Here is an 18,292-nt window from a genome sequence, read left to right on the forward strand (position 1 = left end):
CAAAGACAAGTAAACTGAGGGGAGAAGTTTACGCAGCCTTAATTCTGGAGTAAAAACAGTCAATATCAGCAATTAATTGGCAGCTTCATAGCACGAGGCCCTCAGGCAGCGCTGAAAGCTGTTTCTAACAACTTAATTACTGCAAGATGAGGAAAATAGATGCCTTTCTAACGATTCCTCTGACATTGACAGAAAAAGACTTAGCTCCTAATGTGGCCTTAAAGTTATAAAAAGCAGTTGAAATGATTTTAGGGATCATGCACATGACTGCACACATTTTGTAGAGATCTATAGTAGGACTGCCAAAGAAGTGCATGAGCCCATGTTACGCTATATGCTTCCACTTTTTTAAAGAGAAATACGATACATATATATATATATATATACATATAGAACCTGACAGACAGATGCATGAACCCTCATGGCAATAATAAATTAAATTAAGGGCTCTTTCACAATGCGTTGTTTTTCCCGTCCCCACTTTTGTGATTTCCAAGGATGCCTCACAAAGCCATTAATTTCTATGCATGTTTTCACATTGGCTTGTATTTTCAATTATCTGTTGTCCGTGGAAAAAATTATCAAACATGTCATATTTTTTTCACTAATACGGATCGCGAAAGGCAATAGAAGTCTAAGGGTCCACAAAAAAAAACAAATGAAACATCAGTTTTTTGCACTGTTGAGGCTGAAAAACCAGGGGTGATGTTAAACCTTCAGTTTTTTTTTTGCAGACACAGAGCCAAAACAGAGCATAACGGAGACAACAAAGAAGAAAAACGGAGACAAAGCACATTGGATGAGCAACTGAAGCTGAACACCAACGTCAATGTGAAAGAGCCCTAAGGCTGCATGGCCACTTGCTTGAGTAATTAAATCTTGGGAGAGCTGAGTATCCCCCCTGGCACTGCTTAGCTAAAAGACAAGCATTATCTGGACGAATTTAAAGTACTTTTATTAAAATTAAACTGCAATAATGTAAAATAGAGTCACACGATTTTGTAAAGGTACATATATTTCAATTCAACCGCGAAAACAGCAATTTGCAAATTGTTGGCTGGTTTTATCAACTAAAGTAAAGATTATGTTTGGCACCTCAAATAGTAGTATATCACTGACATACTGCAAACATATACAAATGTTCCATAGTGGGGGTGGGGACTCTCTAAGCAGACACATTGGGGCACATTTACATCCTGTGCGATCCCTGGAAGTGCATTCTCCGACCGGAATGCACATCTGCCGCGATACACGAAGATCTTGCACCCGATATCCTGCATCTGAGTTCACCTTCTTCTTGGTGTATGTAAGTGCATTGTCTTGAGACACAAATTGAATGTTAAATCCTGCGCTCAGTCCCTGAAATCAGCCCCTGAATTCTGTCGCATGAAAGTCGCGTGCGATCGCGTCCGACCGTGTGTGACACAATCCCCTGTTAAATCCCTGTCTCAGCTGCGCAAATCCCGAAAATGTCGGGAAGTCCAACGGAAATGCGATCCGCGGACCCTTAGTAAATTATGCCCCATTATGTTCCCTCCAGTTCTGTGAGCTGACAATGTGCTTAGATTATCAGGGTTAAGGTTTATATACACTTTCATATGGCTTCTAAACATTCACTAGTAGCTGACACATAGAACAAGAGATGAGACAGATCAGAGATGATGAGAATCATGGGATGTCTATTACACACAATGACAGTCAGCTCTGCTATTCCACAGTACACTGGATCTGCATTGCCCTTTTTCCCCTCCCCAGATAAAGAACTTATCTGTCTGTAGCTTTACACTTCTCAGTGTTTGTGTATCAGTGTGAGCTCCGTACTGGAATGGGAGGGGCTAATGGCAGGGAGCAGAGAGAGAGAAACTCAGCTCCACGGCCCTCACACACAAATCCTAGATGGCTTCTCAGATCCTAAGTCAGAAGTTACGGGGTTGTGTTTAGAGGCAACTAAAATTGTGTACAGCAGGACTGATAGGGACAGGTTGGAATTATATCAGTAAAATGCTGTATTTTTGTTAATAACACAGAATTCGAGAATGTGTTATTTTTTTATCCTGAGTACATTTAAGAAACTTGACTTTGTGGGAATACCCCTTTAAGGGGAATTCATTAAGGATGTATTTCAAAATTGTGTTGTGTGAACAAACCCTTAGGTCTCATGAACACAAATATTGATTTTGGACATTGCTTCAAGAGCTAGCACATTTCCCATCTATTTCTATATATGCAGGTGGCCTCAAAGTGATAAGCCGAAAGATTCTATGTATTATTTTCTAGGGCTTGTTAAGGGCATAACTATGGTCTTTGAGGCTGTCATACTTGGCAACACAGTCTTGGTTCTCTCCACAGTTACAGTTACACCACCACAGCTTGCTCATTGTTAGGCACAGTTCCCAAGCAAGACCCAAACTGGTTAAGATAAGTAGTAAAACACTTAAAGAGGACCTGTCACCTGAATAATCTATCTAGGAGCTGCTTACTAAAGAAAGTAGCTCCCTAGCCCTACTCCAGGAATAGCAGTGTTAAATTGCTAGCTTTATCGGAACCTTCCTATAGAGCTAACAAAAACACTGCACTATGTAGCCCTCAGAATGCCGGACCATTCATGAGGGGGCAATCCGAGGAGGCAGTGACTGCAGCTTGAAGCCTAGCAGTCACCACCGCCATATGGTTTTGGAGGGGCGGTAAGCTTCTGAGATACATATCCAGGGATAAATGAAAAACAGTTCAGGTCTGATGACAAAAGAAGGTACCTACCATTGCATCTACCCTAGCAGGTAGATTCCTGATGGTAGGTTTTCTTAAAAGAATCTATCATCAAAATCAAGCTTGATAAAGCAGGGACATTTAGTCATAGATCCAGACACAGTGACTGTGGTAATGTTCTTATATTTGTTTTCCTTTAAAAAAAAACTTTTGCAATTATGCTAATGAGCCAGAAGGGTTCTGGGTTTGTTACCAGAGCACCTCCATTCTGTGTTCTTACAAGCTGTTACACTGTGCAGGTACCTGCTCCTTCAGCAATCACCCCTCCCACTGCCTCTGTAATCTAACACATTGGGAGGGGAAAGTGCTCCTGCACAGTGTTACAGCCTGTGAAGCTACAGCACGCTTTGGCTCTAGTAACACCCCAGAGCCCTTCTGGCTCATTGGCATAATTCTGACAGTTGCTTTTAGAAGTAAGGAGGCAATGGATAACAAATATAAGCAGACTGCCACAGTCACAGTGTCTGGATGATTAAGTGTCCCTGGTTTATAATGATGGATCTCTATGGTAAATGTTCTTTTATCAATCTAGCAATGAAGTCATTTAATAATCAGATGTAACAAGTTTAATCTTTTTAGGGATGCTTGAGAGTTTTTTGCTAACTTTCTCTGTCTAGTCAGTTGCAACTGAATCATATTAATAGCTGGAGCAGATATTCTTATCTAACCAAGTTGATTGATATATTTTTACATTAAAACACACAGCAGTTTTATGTATGTCCAACAGAAACTTCAGGGAACTTTGGCACGACATATTAATCAGGCTAAAAAGTAACAAATCTGAGTTGATGGTTCTGAAGTTGGATTAGTCTTGCAGCATCTGGCCTAAAGCATCCAGCTTAAAGTAATGGTATCAATGACCTGAAACTAATGTTTTTAATGAATGTTTAATATTAACATAAATGTTATTATACTTGTAACACTTGTGCACACTGGTCACATAAGGAAACCTCAATAATGTGGAGACTTGCAAGGTCACACAATTGTAATGAGTGACAGACTTGGTGAAATCTGTTCTTTAATGAGAGATATCCTGTTGTGCGCAGAATACTGAAGGATAATGGCATGGTCACGGAGCATTGCTTATTCATGATCTGCATGTTCCATGAGAGGTTTCTGAACTCATTTTTTTAAGACGTTGGAAGCAGAATAGCGCATATGTTATAGTTATTTAAACTCTGGACACACAAATCAAGGACATGTAATAACTAAATAGTTTTTGTAGATAAAAATTATAAAACCACAGTTGTTTAGCACTATATATATATATATATATATATATATATATATATATATATATATATACATATATATATATATATATATATATATATATATATATTCATATATAAGCAATGTATGCATTAATAAGTATTAGTGGTTGTGTGAGATCAGCAATACAACGGAATATTGTAAAACAGCATTGGAATTTACCCTTACTTGTCTCCCCCAACTTTCTGAATAGTGGCACCCGACCTCTGTATTTATTCGGTGGAATCATAAGTGATTTCATGAGCTCCACTCATGCTCTGATGTCAATGACAAGGACTGCCCAGGGTGCCAATCTTGAACAGGAATAGGACCTGCTCTATGTTTTGCTTCTGGAGCAGTCAGCTCATCTCTGCAACCATGGAATCCATGGACTTGTGCATGAGCCCCTAGAAGTGAATGGGTATGTCCACTATCTTTAGAAAGAAATGTCTAGCAACATTAGGGCACATTTATTAAGGGACGTGCGCCAGTTTTCTGTTGGACTTTGCACGTTCTCTCCAGTGCAAACTGCTTGCACAGGTATTTAAGAAGTGCCTGCACCCTATTTATGTCTCACGCAACCGTTTTGTTGCACGGCTGCACTATGCTACATGCGACACAAATTCCTTTACTGAAGGGGGCATCCCGGTGCTCAGTCAGACCGTGTGCCAGATTTTATATGCAAAGTCTGTAGGAGCTGTGCAGTGGGCGCCAGATTCATGAAGAATGGGCGCCACAAATCCTGAATCTGGAGCCCTCGGCACACTACACAGGCAAAATGCACGTAGTGCAGTTTGCACTGTTCTTAGTAAACGTGCCCATTGTCGTGAGCATGACCACTGAGTAGAGTGGGAGGATGCAGTGGGAGCAGTGAAGACCAGCTTCTGTCCACAGATGTTGCCCTGTAAGTGTGCATGGAGTTGTGGGTCTGCATCTGACCAAGCACAATAACTGCATGGTGGCTCCTGCTTCCTACTTATCATAAAAGTGGTTTCCCAGGGCAGGGCTATGAGATTAATTAGAATTTTAAAGATACTCTCACTGCTCTGGCTCCTCCATGGTACTGAGGCTCTTATGTGCATATGATCAGTGGCCTCAGCAGTCACTTTAGCTAGAATGGTGAAACCACGGCTGAACATGATCATCCTTGCTCATGTGATTTCACTTTGAAGCAATGGAATTATAGCCACTCTGATGGCTACCTACTGTACACTCAAGTGAGTCAATAAATTGGTGTGAAAAAGAGACCTTAACGTCCATTCGTCATCGTTGGTTTGCTTCCTTTTGACTTCGCTTTTGGATCTGTCCATTTTTTACGGACAAGTTACATACATCTGATGATTTTTACAGTAAGCTTTAACACACTGAAGAGTGTAACCTAGAAACAACCTGTTTTTCACAGAATTTTTTCACAGACCCATTATGGTACATGTATCAAACTTTTGTTTTTCATTTTTCTCTAATTTTGAGACTTTTCATGGTATTTCTGCTCATTTGTTACTTTGTTTGCGCCTAAAACTATTTCCCTTCAAAGGCCATTATGTAGTTTACTGCAGTTATCCAGTAACCTGAATACAGATGTGAAAGTTGCGACTGTTGCAAAAGTTGCAAAAAGGCACAAATTTTGGTGAAAATCTAAGACAGCCCCTGACCAGGCATATAAACTAGCTTAGAACTAGTTGCGACTTTTTGCGACTTTTGTTTTAAAAAGTCCACATGTATCAATAAGGAAAAAAACACCACATGTATCAATAAGGAAAAACCGCTAAGATGCATCTTACCAGAAGAAAAGCAAAGAAAAGTCCCAAAAAACAGACGGGCAAAGCCAGACTTATGATACATGTGCCCCATTGACTTCTATTTGACATCAGGTATGAGAAAACGGATCTGACTTGGACATGCTTAATATCCTTAAAGGAATGGAAGCACTATCAGTTAAAATAATACATAAAACAGTTGTGTGCATGCATTGAAAAGTTGTGTGCATCCGGCGCAATATCTCATACCTATCCCTTTGTAATGACATAGTTCAAAACTTCTGTTGTCATCAACTATAAAAACATTCAAAATATGATAGTCACGTTGTTTTAAACAACATATACAGCTTCATTCATGCATAGATTTCTAAAATGTCCACCCTCTAACCTTTCTTTCCCCCTTTGTTAGGGTATCAGCAGCAATTTGTAATGTATTTCTGTCCACTTTATAAGTGACTGGTTTGCTATTAATTACTGACTGACACCTTCTTTCCCTGGTTGACCCCCTTCCCTGTCTGGCTGAATGTAATCTAAATGTGATACTAACACTCATTCCCACCTGTGAGATCCCCGCTAGCTCATTCTGAAATAGCCTTCATGTGGTTATGTCAGATCTAAACACAGAATGAATGTGTTACTATGTTGAAACTGTAGAGGCTCTGCTAGTATCCTAATAACTAAGGGCCTATTCAAACTCCATGTGTGGACCACTGAACTTAACGCATTGCATTTTAGTAATACGTGATATATTGTGGTTCTGCTGTCCAGTACACAACATATCATATATTTGAATAAAGGACATTAGACTCCTGGCTGTCACATGGATCATGTTTCCTGAACTGCCCATCTAAATTATTGTGAGATCTGTCAAGGGTGGGCACTGGTTGGATTGTCACTGCAAATTGCCTCCTGATGGTTTGGCCAACTATGGGCCAGTACAAAACGATTTTGAAAATGTTTGTGAAACTAAACTCTGAAATTTCATACACCAGTAAAACTGATATTAATTAACTATTGACCATTAAAGGTGTTTTCCATAAATATGTGAAACCCCCAGGAGGTCAGAGCCAGGATATGGAAGAAAAAGAAAACAAACATATACTTCAGCTCCTAGTTTTCACGTCACTGTGGTACTTTCGATTTCGCGCCCTGGTTCATCCAATGACTGAGCTTCTCAGACCAGATATCAATACAGGAAGTGAAGTCCTCTAGAAGTCAGTGATTGAATGAAATGGGTCGTGTGATCCCCTGGAATTTCTAGTTGGCCACAATTATATAAAAAATGTTTTCAAATCCACTCATACAAAACTGAACATGTTAACACCCCATGCCTGACCCTGGTATCTGTCATAGTATTGTAAGCCAAGTATGCAATTTGTAAATGCAGGACAGTGATGTGGACTTTATATATTGATCACATTATTCCAAAATCTGCACAGTCTGTGTTGCACAATGCTTGAGAAAAAGCTGAAACATTGCAACTATGAGTGAATAAAAGTTTTTCCATCTTTGATAATACATGAAATGTGGTTTGGAGGTTTTGCTGCTCAACTTTGCATTTTAATAAATTATTAGTAGTGTAAATTAATGCATTAAATTTATAAAATTTATATTGTATACATCAATATTATAAAATTTATACTTTATGTATAAATATTTGCTTTCATTGGTTATTCAGAAGTTTAGAAATCTGCTTAACACAGGACAAGGAGGCACAAGAAGGACCCAAGTAATATTTGTTTGAGACTGCCTATAACTTCATGGCCTTTACAGCCAATCAAATTTTTCTCTGTAGAGTCAATGGACAAATCACTCCTTGAATAAATATAGAACATACAAATACCTAGTTATATATGTATTGAATATTGGAGAACAGATGTGAGTTATAATCTTTTTAAAGCTTAAAGGAGAATTCCAGTTAAGGGTAGAGTAGTTATGGTTTTACATGTCCTACAAAAAAAGGTAAAAATTCAGGGTTAGGCCAAAATTGTGAAATAATGGGAACAGTTACAGGATAAGGGACATTTTCTGGGCCATGATAATGGTACTGACACAAATAAATGATAGGAAGAATAATGTTACATTAATCCATGGAATTTATGTATATGGGACTAAGGACAGGTAAGGCTCAATTGAACACAGATGCCCAGTTTTGCCTGGATCTGAGGATGTTTTAACCCCTTACCGACATGTGACGTAGTATTACGTCACATGCCAGGTCCCGGTGCATGGAGAGGGCTCGCAGGCCGAGCCCTCTCCATAGCCGGTAAGTCTTTGCTGCTTATTGCCAGCACCGATCGCGGGTGTTTTCGGGCTGCCGGCGGCTTCAAAAATCTTTCTGAGGACCGTCGCTCCTCGTGACGTCATCGGGGAGCGGCGATCCGTTGCCATGGTAGCCTCGGGTCTTCGTGAGATACTTCTCACAGGTCCCCGTAATCCCCTGTAAGCCTCGGGTCCCCGTAATCGTACAGACTCAAAGAATAAAGTAGACATGTCATTTGGGGCGTACAGTGAAATCCGTAAAATCCAAGCCCACAAGAATACGGCACAAATGCGTTTTTTTACCAATTTCACTGCATTTGGAATTTTTTTCACGCTTCCCTGTACACGACATGGAACATTAAATACCAACATTTTGAAGTGTAATTTGTTATGCAGAAAATAAGCCGTCACACAGCTCTGTACATGGAAAAATAAAAAAGTTACAGATTTTTGAAGGTGGGGAGTGAAAAATGAAAACGCAAAAACGATAAAGGGCTGTGGCATTAAGGGGTTAATATGTTGGACTTGTGTCATATATCATGCAGGGTATATCACCTTCACTTTATCCACAGACTTCCCACATAAGCTCTACAAGCTCTTTACTATTCCTTACCATCCCTTTCATGTCGAACAAGGAAAATGTATATATTGGGAGTTAGTGGCCTTTCCCCATGTTTAAGGGAGTGTGTTATAGGCAGAAATCAGTATGTGACATTATTTAGACTTGCCAACAAACATTAACGCTGAGGTCTATCATTATGCAGGCAATAGAAAATCGCTGCAAATTTACCTCATTGAGATTAAGACTTGTAAGTCTAAGTAAAAGCCTTTCATTGCTGGTAACTGAAATGTAGCTGCTCTCCACAAAGTGTGTGGTAACCAAGGTAACAAACCAGAAGATTGACAAAAATAACAGTCAGCTACATTCCCTGAATGAAATGAGCTTTCTGACATGCTTTGTGGGTTTTGTTTGGATAGCTCAGAACACATGCATATGGCATGACTACTCACAGCTGGAGTAAACACATTTCCTACAAGAAATCAAACATCGGACGTAGTTACTGGGCCTATTCTGTTTCATAACATGCTCTAGATGTTTTATCAATATGTATATACATGAGACTATCTATTTCACCAAATATCTTCTGCCAATGTGAATTCATCTACACCCTGAAGTGCTTATATTTTATCTCTTTTCACCTAGATGCATTTGGGAAACCAGAACAATTTCTCTAATATTTACCATGTACTAGCTTCTTTGATATATATTAAATTATTATCATATTTTAAAATCTTCTGCTGTGACAAATAGGATAGGAATTTATTACATTTTAGTTACCTTCTTATGTATTACATTTTATAGATGTTTTTTTATGCATGGCATTTTTTGCCTTTGCACTAGTTTTTAGTGAAGTCAAATAAAACCCCCAAAATATACATTAAAAAGAATGTGCAGTATTTTTCGGACTATAAAGCGCACCAGAGTGTAAGGCTCACCATCAATAAATGCCTGCTAAAACGTCTAGGTTCATGTATAAGGCGCACCGGTTTATAAGGCGCACCTGATTATAAGGATGAATGACCAGCAGATGGCAGACCTGTGCACAGTTCAAGGCAGCTGTTGTCTGTCAGTATGGTTTATAAGGTGCACTGGACTATAAGGCGCACCTTTGATTTCTGGGAAAATCAAAGTATTTTTTGTGCGCCTTATAGTCCGAAAAATACGGTATTTCTTTTTACAATTTATTTTATTTTTACTGTTATTTCCTTATGATGGATCTCACAAAAAGATTGCATGTGGTATGAGGGTTGATAAATGCACTAGTTCAAGGGGGAGGGGCTGGTGGCTTTCTTGAAAGTAAAAAATCACATGATATAGGAACTAGACTTGATTGATGTGTGATGTGTGACTGTGTTGAGCCAGGGCTTTTTTCTGACTGAAGTCAGGAAGGAATAATTTTGCTAATATGGACTACAGCCACCTGCATTATGTTTTTTTTTTTGGTTGCCATATGGATTATAGATTGTAATTGATTGGGCTTTTATTCTACCTTATCTTTTATATTTAGTTTTTTTATAACTTTTTCTGTGTACTACTGTCTCTTACTATGTGCTAATTACTAATTTTTCTCCAGCCTACAAATGCAGCCTCTGCCGCTTTTAATCCAGAACACCTGAAATACATGGCATTCTAAAAAGTGCCCCATAAATGATTCCTGTCAGATGGAATATAAGCTTTCATTAAGTATTTTTTATATAAGGCTTGTAAATTCAATTTAAATTTCAACACTTTTCAAATGGACAATTGATGTAGGCGGAATATCAATCAATTTTATAGCTATTCCAGCTTCAAGCACCTATTCCACTCTTGGGATCTGGCTGGAAAGGATCATTGTATGCTATAGTGTATAGAATAAGTTGAAGATTCAAGAGCATCAGTGAGTGGTGACATATAGGGGGACATTTACTATGGGTCTGCATTTTCGTTGGGTTTCCCAACTATTTCCGATTTGCGCCGCATTTAAGTGGGGTTTTCGGTGCAAGCAATCGGATTTTGGCGCAATCGTGCTGACTTGCATGCAACACAAATCGGGGACAACCAACTGATTCGGACAAAGCGCGGAATTTAAAAATTAAATTGTGTCGCAAGCCATGCACTCACATGCACCAGGAAAAAGAAGGTGAACTCCGGCGGACCTCCGCGGGGAAGCGACACGCTCTTGGTGAATCGCGCTGGACTTCATCTTTGTCAGAGAACGGACCTCGGGGATCGCGACAGGATCAGGTAAGTAAATCTGCCCCATAGTATTAGACTTGAGTAAATGGCGCAATATATAGAAAGTTGTAGGGAGCGGTCACACCTGGCATTTTAATGGTGTCTTTTAAAATGCAATTCATTGGGGGAGATGTATTAATGTGTCTTTACACCAGTGCAGAGTAGATCTAGACAGTTCTCTGCTGCAACAGATTAATCCCTATGTCTGATGCTGTATGAGTAATCTGGTGCAGTATAAGATTAGTGACTCATACTTTGCACATCTGATTAGTTGGCCTAGTTTGCTGCGTCACAATTTCGAAATTTCTAGCACACAGGTTATTTTTCTGGCACAGCCACATCCCTTTTTTTACACGCCCCTTTTTCAGAGGAGTCACAGTCATCAAAAAAAGTGCAAACTATACTGTGCAGTTTGCCAGTGAAGTGTGCAGAGTACGCTAGATTCATGCAACATACAGGGGCACATTTACTTAGAAATTCGGAAAATGCACTAAAAGTGCTATTTTCGTGTATAATGCTGGGTGCGGCAATAAGCTAATAACGTGTGCCAGAAATCATGAATCTGTCGCTTCCCCACACTGGCCCGACAGAGTTCACCAACTTTTTGGTGGTGCACCTTGAACATATGGTGAGCGACACAATTTACGAGTTAAATTCGGTGCTCGGTTCAATAAGCCGGACAGGGCTGCTGCGCCACAAAAAGGTTGCATGTGACACAAAAGCAGCACAGGCACTTCTAAAATACCTGTGCGAGCCATTTTAGCCATGAAGAACGTGCACAGTCCGACAAAAGTGCAGCGGTAAACCATAGTTAATGTGCCCCATAGTGCGCGACACAATTCTGTTGCACACCGTATGAGAAATGTAGCACATGGTCTGACTGTGCACCAGAACGCCCCTTTCAGTCCAGAATTTTGTGTAGGGTCGGGTATAGTGCAACCTGACAGTTTATAAATACATGTGCAAGCAGTTTGCACTGAAAAGAATGTGCAAAGTCAGACAAAAACTGGTGCAGGGGGTTTGATAAATGTGGGTCAATGTTGATGCAATGCAATTAGGCAGATCTCTACTACACAGCCATTGAACGGCTTTTCAAAACGCAATGTAAATGCCACATTTGACCGGACCCTCAATGTGAATGAAGCCTTATTCTAATTAAAAAGACCTGCCATTTTATCTGATATTTACCGTTTTTTACCATAAAATAACCTACTTTTACATCTTTCCTTAGAACTTTTGTGTCCCGCTCTTACCCTTCCTTGAAATGTATCCATAGGTTAAGTATTACCAGGTGGGGGTATGTCCCAGCACAGTCTGACATTGTCCAGTCAGTGCTACAGGAACGGGAACATACACTCTTCCTCCAAGAAAATAGAAGTTGCACGAAACAAATAAAGATGCTTGATTATTGTTATTTTATGTAGACAACCAGTATATAATAAAACTGTCATGTGAGGAGTGGTAAAGGATCCTCTTTAATGTGGATCCGTGCTCAATACTAACCTGGTGCTATATGGTTGTCATGGTGACCGTGCAGCTCAGCGAGTGGTTTTTCTGCGCACCCCTTAGTCAGACTGCATTGTAGAGGATCCCTAAAAGTGCACTTTAAAAATGGAAATATTCCTTGGATCTCCTATTCAAGCAAATGGTATTCTTTGTATAAGAAAACATTATATAATTTCCCATTTAAAAATAGTAGAAGGCAGACAAGTTGGGTGCGGGCGCAATGTACGTGAAATTCTTTGCTTACTGAAAAGCCTAAACATGTACAAACTGTGCAAATATTCAATGTCTGAATGTGTGGAATGCTCTTCTTCATTTAGTGTAAAATAACTTATTCTCTTTTTTTCATAATTTATAATGTAACTGCTGTATACGAATCGAAAATTGCTGCTAGCAAATCTGATCATAACGCAGTGTTTTACAACTGAAACTGCTCCAGATGGCACAGTAAGAAGCTAAATGTGCGATAGAACTATATGTCTATTTAGTAAATGATTCACTGTGTCATTGGAAATAGATATAAAAAAATCCTCTATAAAATTAACATAAACAATCAATATCAGTTTGATGGGTCTCTAACTTACGGCATGTAGCTGGTTAAGGGCTGCTTCCTCTTCATTCTGTACAATGCATAGCATGCACATAGTAGCGACTGTGCTTTGTATTGCAGATTTGTCCTCCTTGGTGCTGCTGAAGCATCTCTGCAGCTACCAACAGTTGAGGAGTTACATGCAAGGGGCCTAAAAGTCATATGTGTTTGGGAAACACTACATTAGGTTGGGTGTACATGCAAAGACAGATGTGCTGGTCAGATCCCACGAACCAAGCACAATGCTGTGGACTAGAGTCCCTGCATCATAGATAAATATGACGCAAGGAGTCCGTCTGCTGTCTGAACACCAGCACAGTAACAGTGTTAGGGTTTATATAGAGATATTAACTGTTAGTGCCATACATAAATATACCTTTAAAAACATGACAAATTACACAAATTATGCCCTACCTGCTACTTGTTTCATCTTGCTATACAATTGAATGTCCACTCCAGTAAGTGCAGAATAGAAGTGCAGGGTAGGCCAGACAGATGCTGGTAGTGGGGGACTTTATTGTACAGTAGCAGTAGAGCAACCTGCCACATAGTCTGAAAACTTAAAGCATTACTTTAAGTTCTTTAGTGTACATGATAAATAAAAGCTGTGCTGGGATTGGTTGTAGACAGTTTTTACAAATGTACCCCAATGTGTTGTGTGTGTGCGCTGACAGATTACAGGCAGGCAACGGGAAGTACGCAGCACTAATCACACATATTCACATCAGTGACAAAGTTTGGGGAAAGTGTATATAGGCCTTCAAGAATGGATGCAAAAGGAACTTAAAGGGGCTGGCCACTATCACAAAACTTTACCAGGGTAAATACATAGTATTACACAGGTAAAGTTTATGTAAAGCCACCAGAATTGGCTTGTTGAATAGAGAGGCGTGTGCAGTCATTACTGTCTGCAGTCCCCATTCGTTATAACCACCCCCACAACAGTGGAGTGGTTATGATGGAGAGAGCATGCAGACGGTAATGACTGCAGACACCTATCCTGCTGCAGAAGGCAGCAGGACACAGAGCCTTACAGGAAGTCCTGAGTACTGCTGCCCCAAGGTCACGTGACTTAATGGTACAGGGGCTTCACAGAAACTTTACCAGGGTACTTACTATATGGGTGACACTATCAGGTTCTTGTACTTACTTTGGTAAAGTTTTTTCCAAGTTTTTCACCCTTTGCATAATGACATCTATGAGAAAAATTTGTTTGTTGAAGTGGTGGAAACAAAGGGAGGAAAAATAAATAATAATAGTTATTAAAAAGGTGCAGTAATTCTGGGCAACATTAATCTATTGTGTAAATGTGCTTATTTGTATAATTTATACCAATGATTTTTACTATTTATATGTGATAGATTTTACTGAGTACTACATGGCACATTATAAGGGGATGAATGATAGAAGGCCCTAACCAGGGCACCATGCAACCTAAAGCCGGGCATGTTGATAGGTCTCATTTACAGAATTTGACATAAGATGTGTTTTCCTTTTCAGTAAAACCACAAAATATGGTGACTAGATAAGATTTTATTTCAAACAAGCTGCTTGACAAACATAACACATTTTCATTTTCCATTTAAACAATCGTAAATGATTTTATATTTCATTTATTATTTTATTACTATTATTGATTGGAACATTATAAAATTTGCTGTTTATGACAACACATTTTGGAGTGTATGTGATGGCTGTTATTGAATAAAAACAAGATGTTCAAGCACATGCCATCTTCTTCTGCGACATAATAAAACCCACACTGATCCTGGGTCTTGAGCGTCTGTCTCATATCAGTCTCTCTTTCATCAAATCAGAAACTCTGTGTGCTGCCTCCTTGGAAGGGTACCATGTATTCTTTAAAACTGCTAAAAAAATAAATAAAAAAAGAACATTGTTGTAATAACTGGTTCTATGTATAAGGTCATCTGTGGAAGTCCTACTGCTGGAAGCAGACATGCGGCAGCTCTTATCTGGTACAATCTAAGTCTGGATTACCTTACTCAGTGTCCTGCAATATCTGGAGACATCCTGTACTTTAACAATCGAGCCATAGGGGGAGATTTTACAGGACTTATACATGCCTGAAATAAAAGTAATTCCTTCCAAACCACCATTATTTCCCCCTTAAAGGAAATCTAGCACTAGGATTGTAAACCAAGCACACTGTCATACTTGTGTGCTCCCCCTCTAGGAGGATCCATTTTCTTTAAGCTTTTTTTATGCCCTTGTTTTTAAGAATAAAAGGTTTTAAAACTGATGTGCTGGAGGCTGAGGGGCTCCAGCATTTCCTTAAACCTATGTAACCTGAGTCTAAGAAGCTAAAAGAAGAGCAGATCCTGCCAGAGGGGGCACACACCAGTATGTCAGTGTGCTTGGTTTACCATCCTTCATCCGGATGGTAGATGTCCTTTAACGTTTCCTCCAAGCCAAGCGACTGCGGTGGGATGTGAAGGGGCATGCCTGGCGCTGGTAATAGCAGAAGTCTATTTCAGGCAGGACTTGGCGTAGAATTGTACACAAGCGCAGCTGGCCACTGAATACATCAGGAGGTTGAAGCATCTGATGTATCCAATGAGGTGGGTGGGTCAGTCTTATATCACATGTCAGCAATTTACAAATATCCCCCATGGAGGCTATAGATCAATTGAGATACGACTAGTAGTGTGCTGTTTTATGCTACTTTTAACACACGCAGTAATTTGAAAAACTCTTTGGATAAAATGTTCGTAAATAGCAGATATTGATTGAATAAATGATGTGATTTTTGTCAGAATTTTAAAATGTAAATAATATAAAGCATAAGGAGAGATTAGAAACTTTCCACTTCCATTCACATATAGTTAAGTTATATACAGTTTATGTAAATAAAAATCTTATACTTACCTGTAATTTAAAATGGTTATCAGGCGAGGCTTGTGAGGTTCTTAAAGAAACAGCTGAATTTAGACGAGCACTGCAAACTTGTCACTCCTTACCAAGCACATTGTATATAGAGACTGGGTGCAAGTAACACCATTTCCATGCACCTTCTGGTCATTAGCTGCTTTGGACCCAGCTTATAACTTAAAGCCAGCCAAGCTGGGTGTTTTATATTGTATGCTGTAGGTAAAATAGAATTATAGTAACAATATAAGGTCTCATTACATCAAATTTAGGACGTCTGCTAGCTGTTGTTTCAACAGCAGGAACACTCCCCTATTCACTTCTATTGGATCATGCCCATGGTTGTCGGTTCCATAGCTTGTGCATCATTCAAAAGGTTGAACCGAGGGACTTCAGATTACTTCTCCGTGCACTGGGAAACCAAGAGCTTTGTGGGTGAGCTGGACGCTATTTTGTTTTTGTTGTACATAGCTTGTGCATGAGCTGACTTCTCAATGCAAAAGACAGAACAGATCCTATTCCTGCTCATGTTTGCGTTCCATGACGTCTTTTGCAATTATTTGTGCGTGAGCGGAACTCCTCCACTAATAACATAAGGGGTGCAAACAATTGTCCACAGGGCCGTTGTGTGCATCCCATATAACTCAACTTGTCATGTGCAGGAGACCGACACATCAATCTACTCATAGGTGTGGTCGGGTGTGTATTGCTGGCGATCTATGTAGAGAGGGTTTTATATGCACATTTTATATATTTTAAATACATATTTGATGTCTGTCCATGTAATAAATTCACAAATCCTAAAAGCTCAAAGTGAATGACTATTCTGAAATAAAGTGGTATCAAATAGGTCCAGTCTAGTTACAGAAAATGATCCCATGAATATCCAAGGATGGTGAATATTGTCATTGGCAGCTGCCAATTTGCAAATGTGCCAAATCAAAAAGTAAACAAAGTTAATGCTTTAAACCAAACAACTTAGTGGTGAGTAAAGGATGACCTCATGAAATTCTATAAGCTAGGAGTAGAATAAATTGTATTACGCTTCCTTACAAATCTAAGCTACGCATATATACCAGGTTCAGCTATTAATTTGCTTTTGCAGAGCTTGAGTCCACGTATGTTAATTCTCATGTCTTTGATACATTCTGCTAATTGTTTAGGGATTTAGCCGTCTGCTGTAACTGCATAATTTATTAGATGATAGATTATACACCGGGAAAGGAGTATGACAAAAAGGACAATACAATCAGAGTCCAGCGTGTATTTCCCAACATACTAGTAAAACTGGGTGTCAATGATCCATATGTCTACCTCTGAGCCAATGGTAAACATTTGTTGTGCTTGGTGATGTGCCTACATTGTGTCATTGTATCTTGTGTAATCATGGGTGCTGCTGAAAGGGTGATAGGTTGGGAGTTGTTATGAGACTGGCTAGAAATTTGTCATGTACAGAGCATTTGTTATGTAATGATTAACCAATACACCAGGAAGTAATTATTAATAATTGATGGATAATTGTTCATTTGACACATTTAACACCACCCTCCTATTCTATATCAGCACCAGTAGATGGATAGAATTATAGGGATTTGTTATTTGCAGATTATGAACATTAAGGCTTTCTGTTATTAGCAATAAGCCCTGTTACTACATATCTTATAATACAAATTGCCACCCAGTTTACTTTTCCAGAGCTCTACAATGACTAAAAAGTCATCAATGCGGTCGAGACAAGGACATCATCTAAACATTGTCCAAACAAGGAGAAAATAATTGCTCCAAAAGCATAAAGGTCATCTAATAAAACACCTAGACAACCGGCTAACATATACTAGGATTTAGTGGTTCCGATATTACTGGAGAGGCTGCATAGGACTGCACCATATGTTATGACATATGAGTCATTTAGCAAGTAAATGCTAAGTGAGTGCATTTCTAATGTATCCCAACAGATAATTTGTGCAAATGGCTCATCCTTTGTATTCTTTGTTGACATCTGCAATCTGCTTAGATAGACTTGAAATATCACATTATTTGCAGCAAAGGAGACATGTTTCTTTTGAACTAAAAAAATACAATACAATGACAACAACTGGAAGTAATGTGTGTAGCTGTGTATGTCTCCCACAGGTCACATTATCCTCACTGCACAATCTTGCTCAAATATATATATAACACATATTACTATGTTTTCCCTATTCTATTCTAACGATTTCTATCTGGCATATTCTTCCAAGATGAATGGACCAAAATGAGATTAAATAGGAGGTATACCCTCTATTAGCACTTATGTATTGGATGAGAATGTAAGAAGCATCACTGCTACTGTAGTATCAGCCATCAGAACATAAGGGACACAATCTCCTCAGCAGCAGGAATCAAGGAATATAGGTCGGCCTTTAACTTGTCCAGGAGGAACAGAAGAAATTTGCCATTTGATTGCCAGCTTTGATGTCAAGTTCTGGTAAATAATCTTTTAGAGAAACACTAAGGCTAGAT

General features: G+C 39.2%; 1 protein-coding gene across 6 annotated transcripts in view; it reads right to left on the bottom strand.

Annotated features, from left to right (window-relative positions):
- SASH1 (SAM and SH3 domain containing 1) overlaps positions 1-18,292 on the bottom strand; it is a 568,005-nt gene that overhangs the window by 517,252 nt on the left and 32,461 nt on the right. The window contains exon 2 of one of the 6 annotated variants that reach the window (XM_072141344.1): positions 14,427-14,769. The exons of 4 other annotated variants lie outside the window; for them this stretch is intronic. In XM_072141344.1, coding sequence (XP_071997445.1) covers positions 14,764-14,769 — 6 coding nt within the window. In that variant the 3' untranslated portion in view covers positions 14,427-14,763. Of the gene's footprint in view, positions 1-14,426; positions 14,773-18,292 lie in introns of those variants that run through there. One more of the 6 variants, XM_072141343.1, reaches the window with a different exon arrangement.

The sequence above is a fragment of the Engystomops pustulosus genome, chromosome 3 (genome assembly GCF_040894005.1).
Source record: "Engystomops pustulosus chromosome 3, aEngPut4.maternal, whole genome shotgun sequence".
NCBI lineage: Eukaryota > Metazoa > Chordata > Amphibia > Anura > Leptodactylidae > Engystomops > Engystomops pustulosus.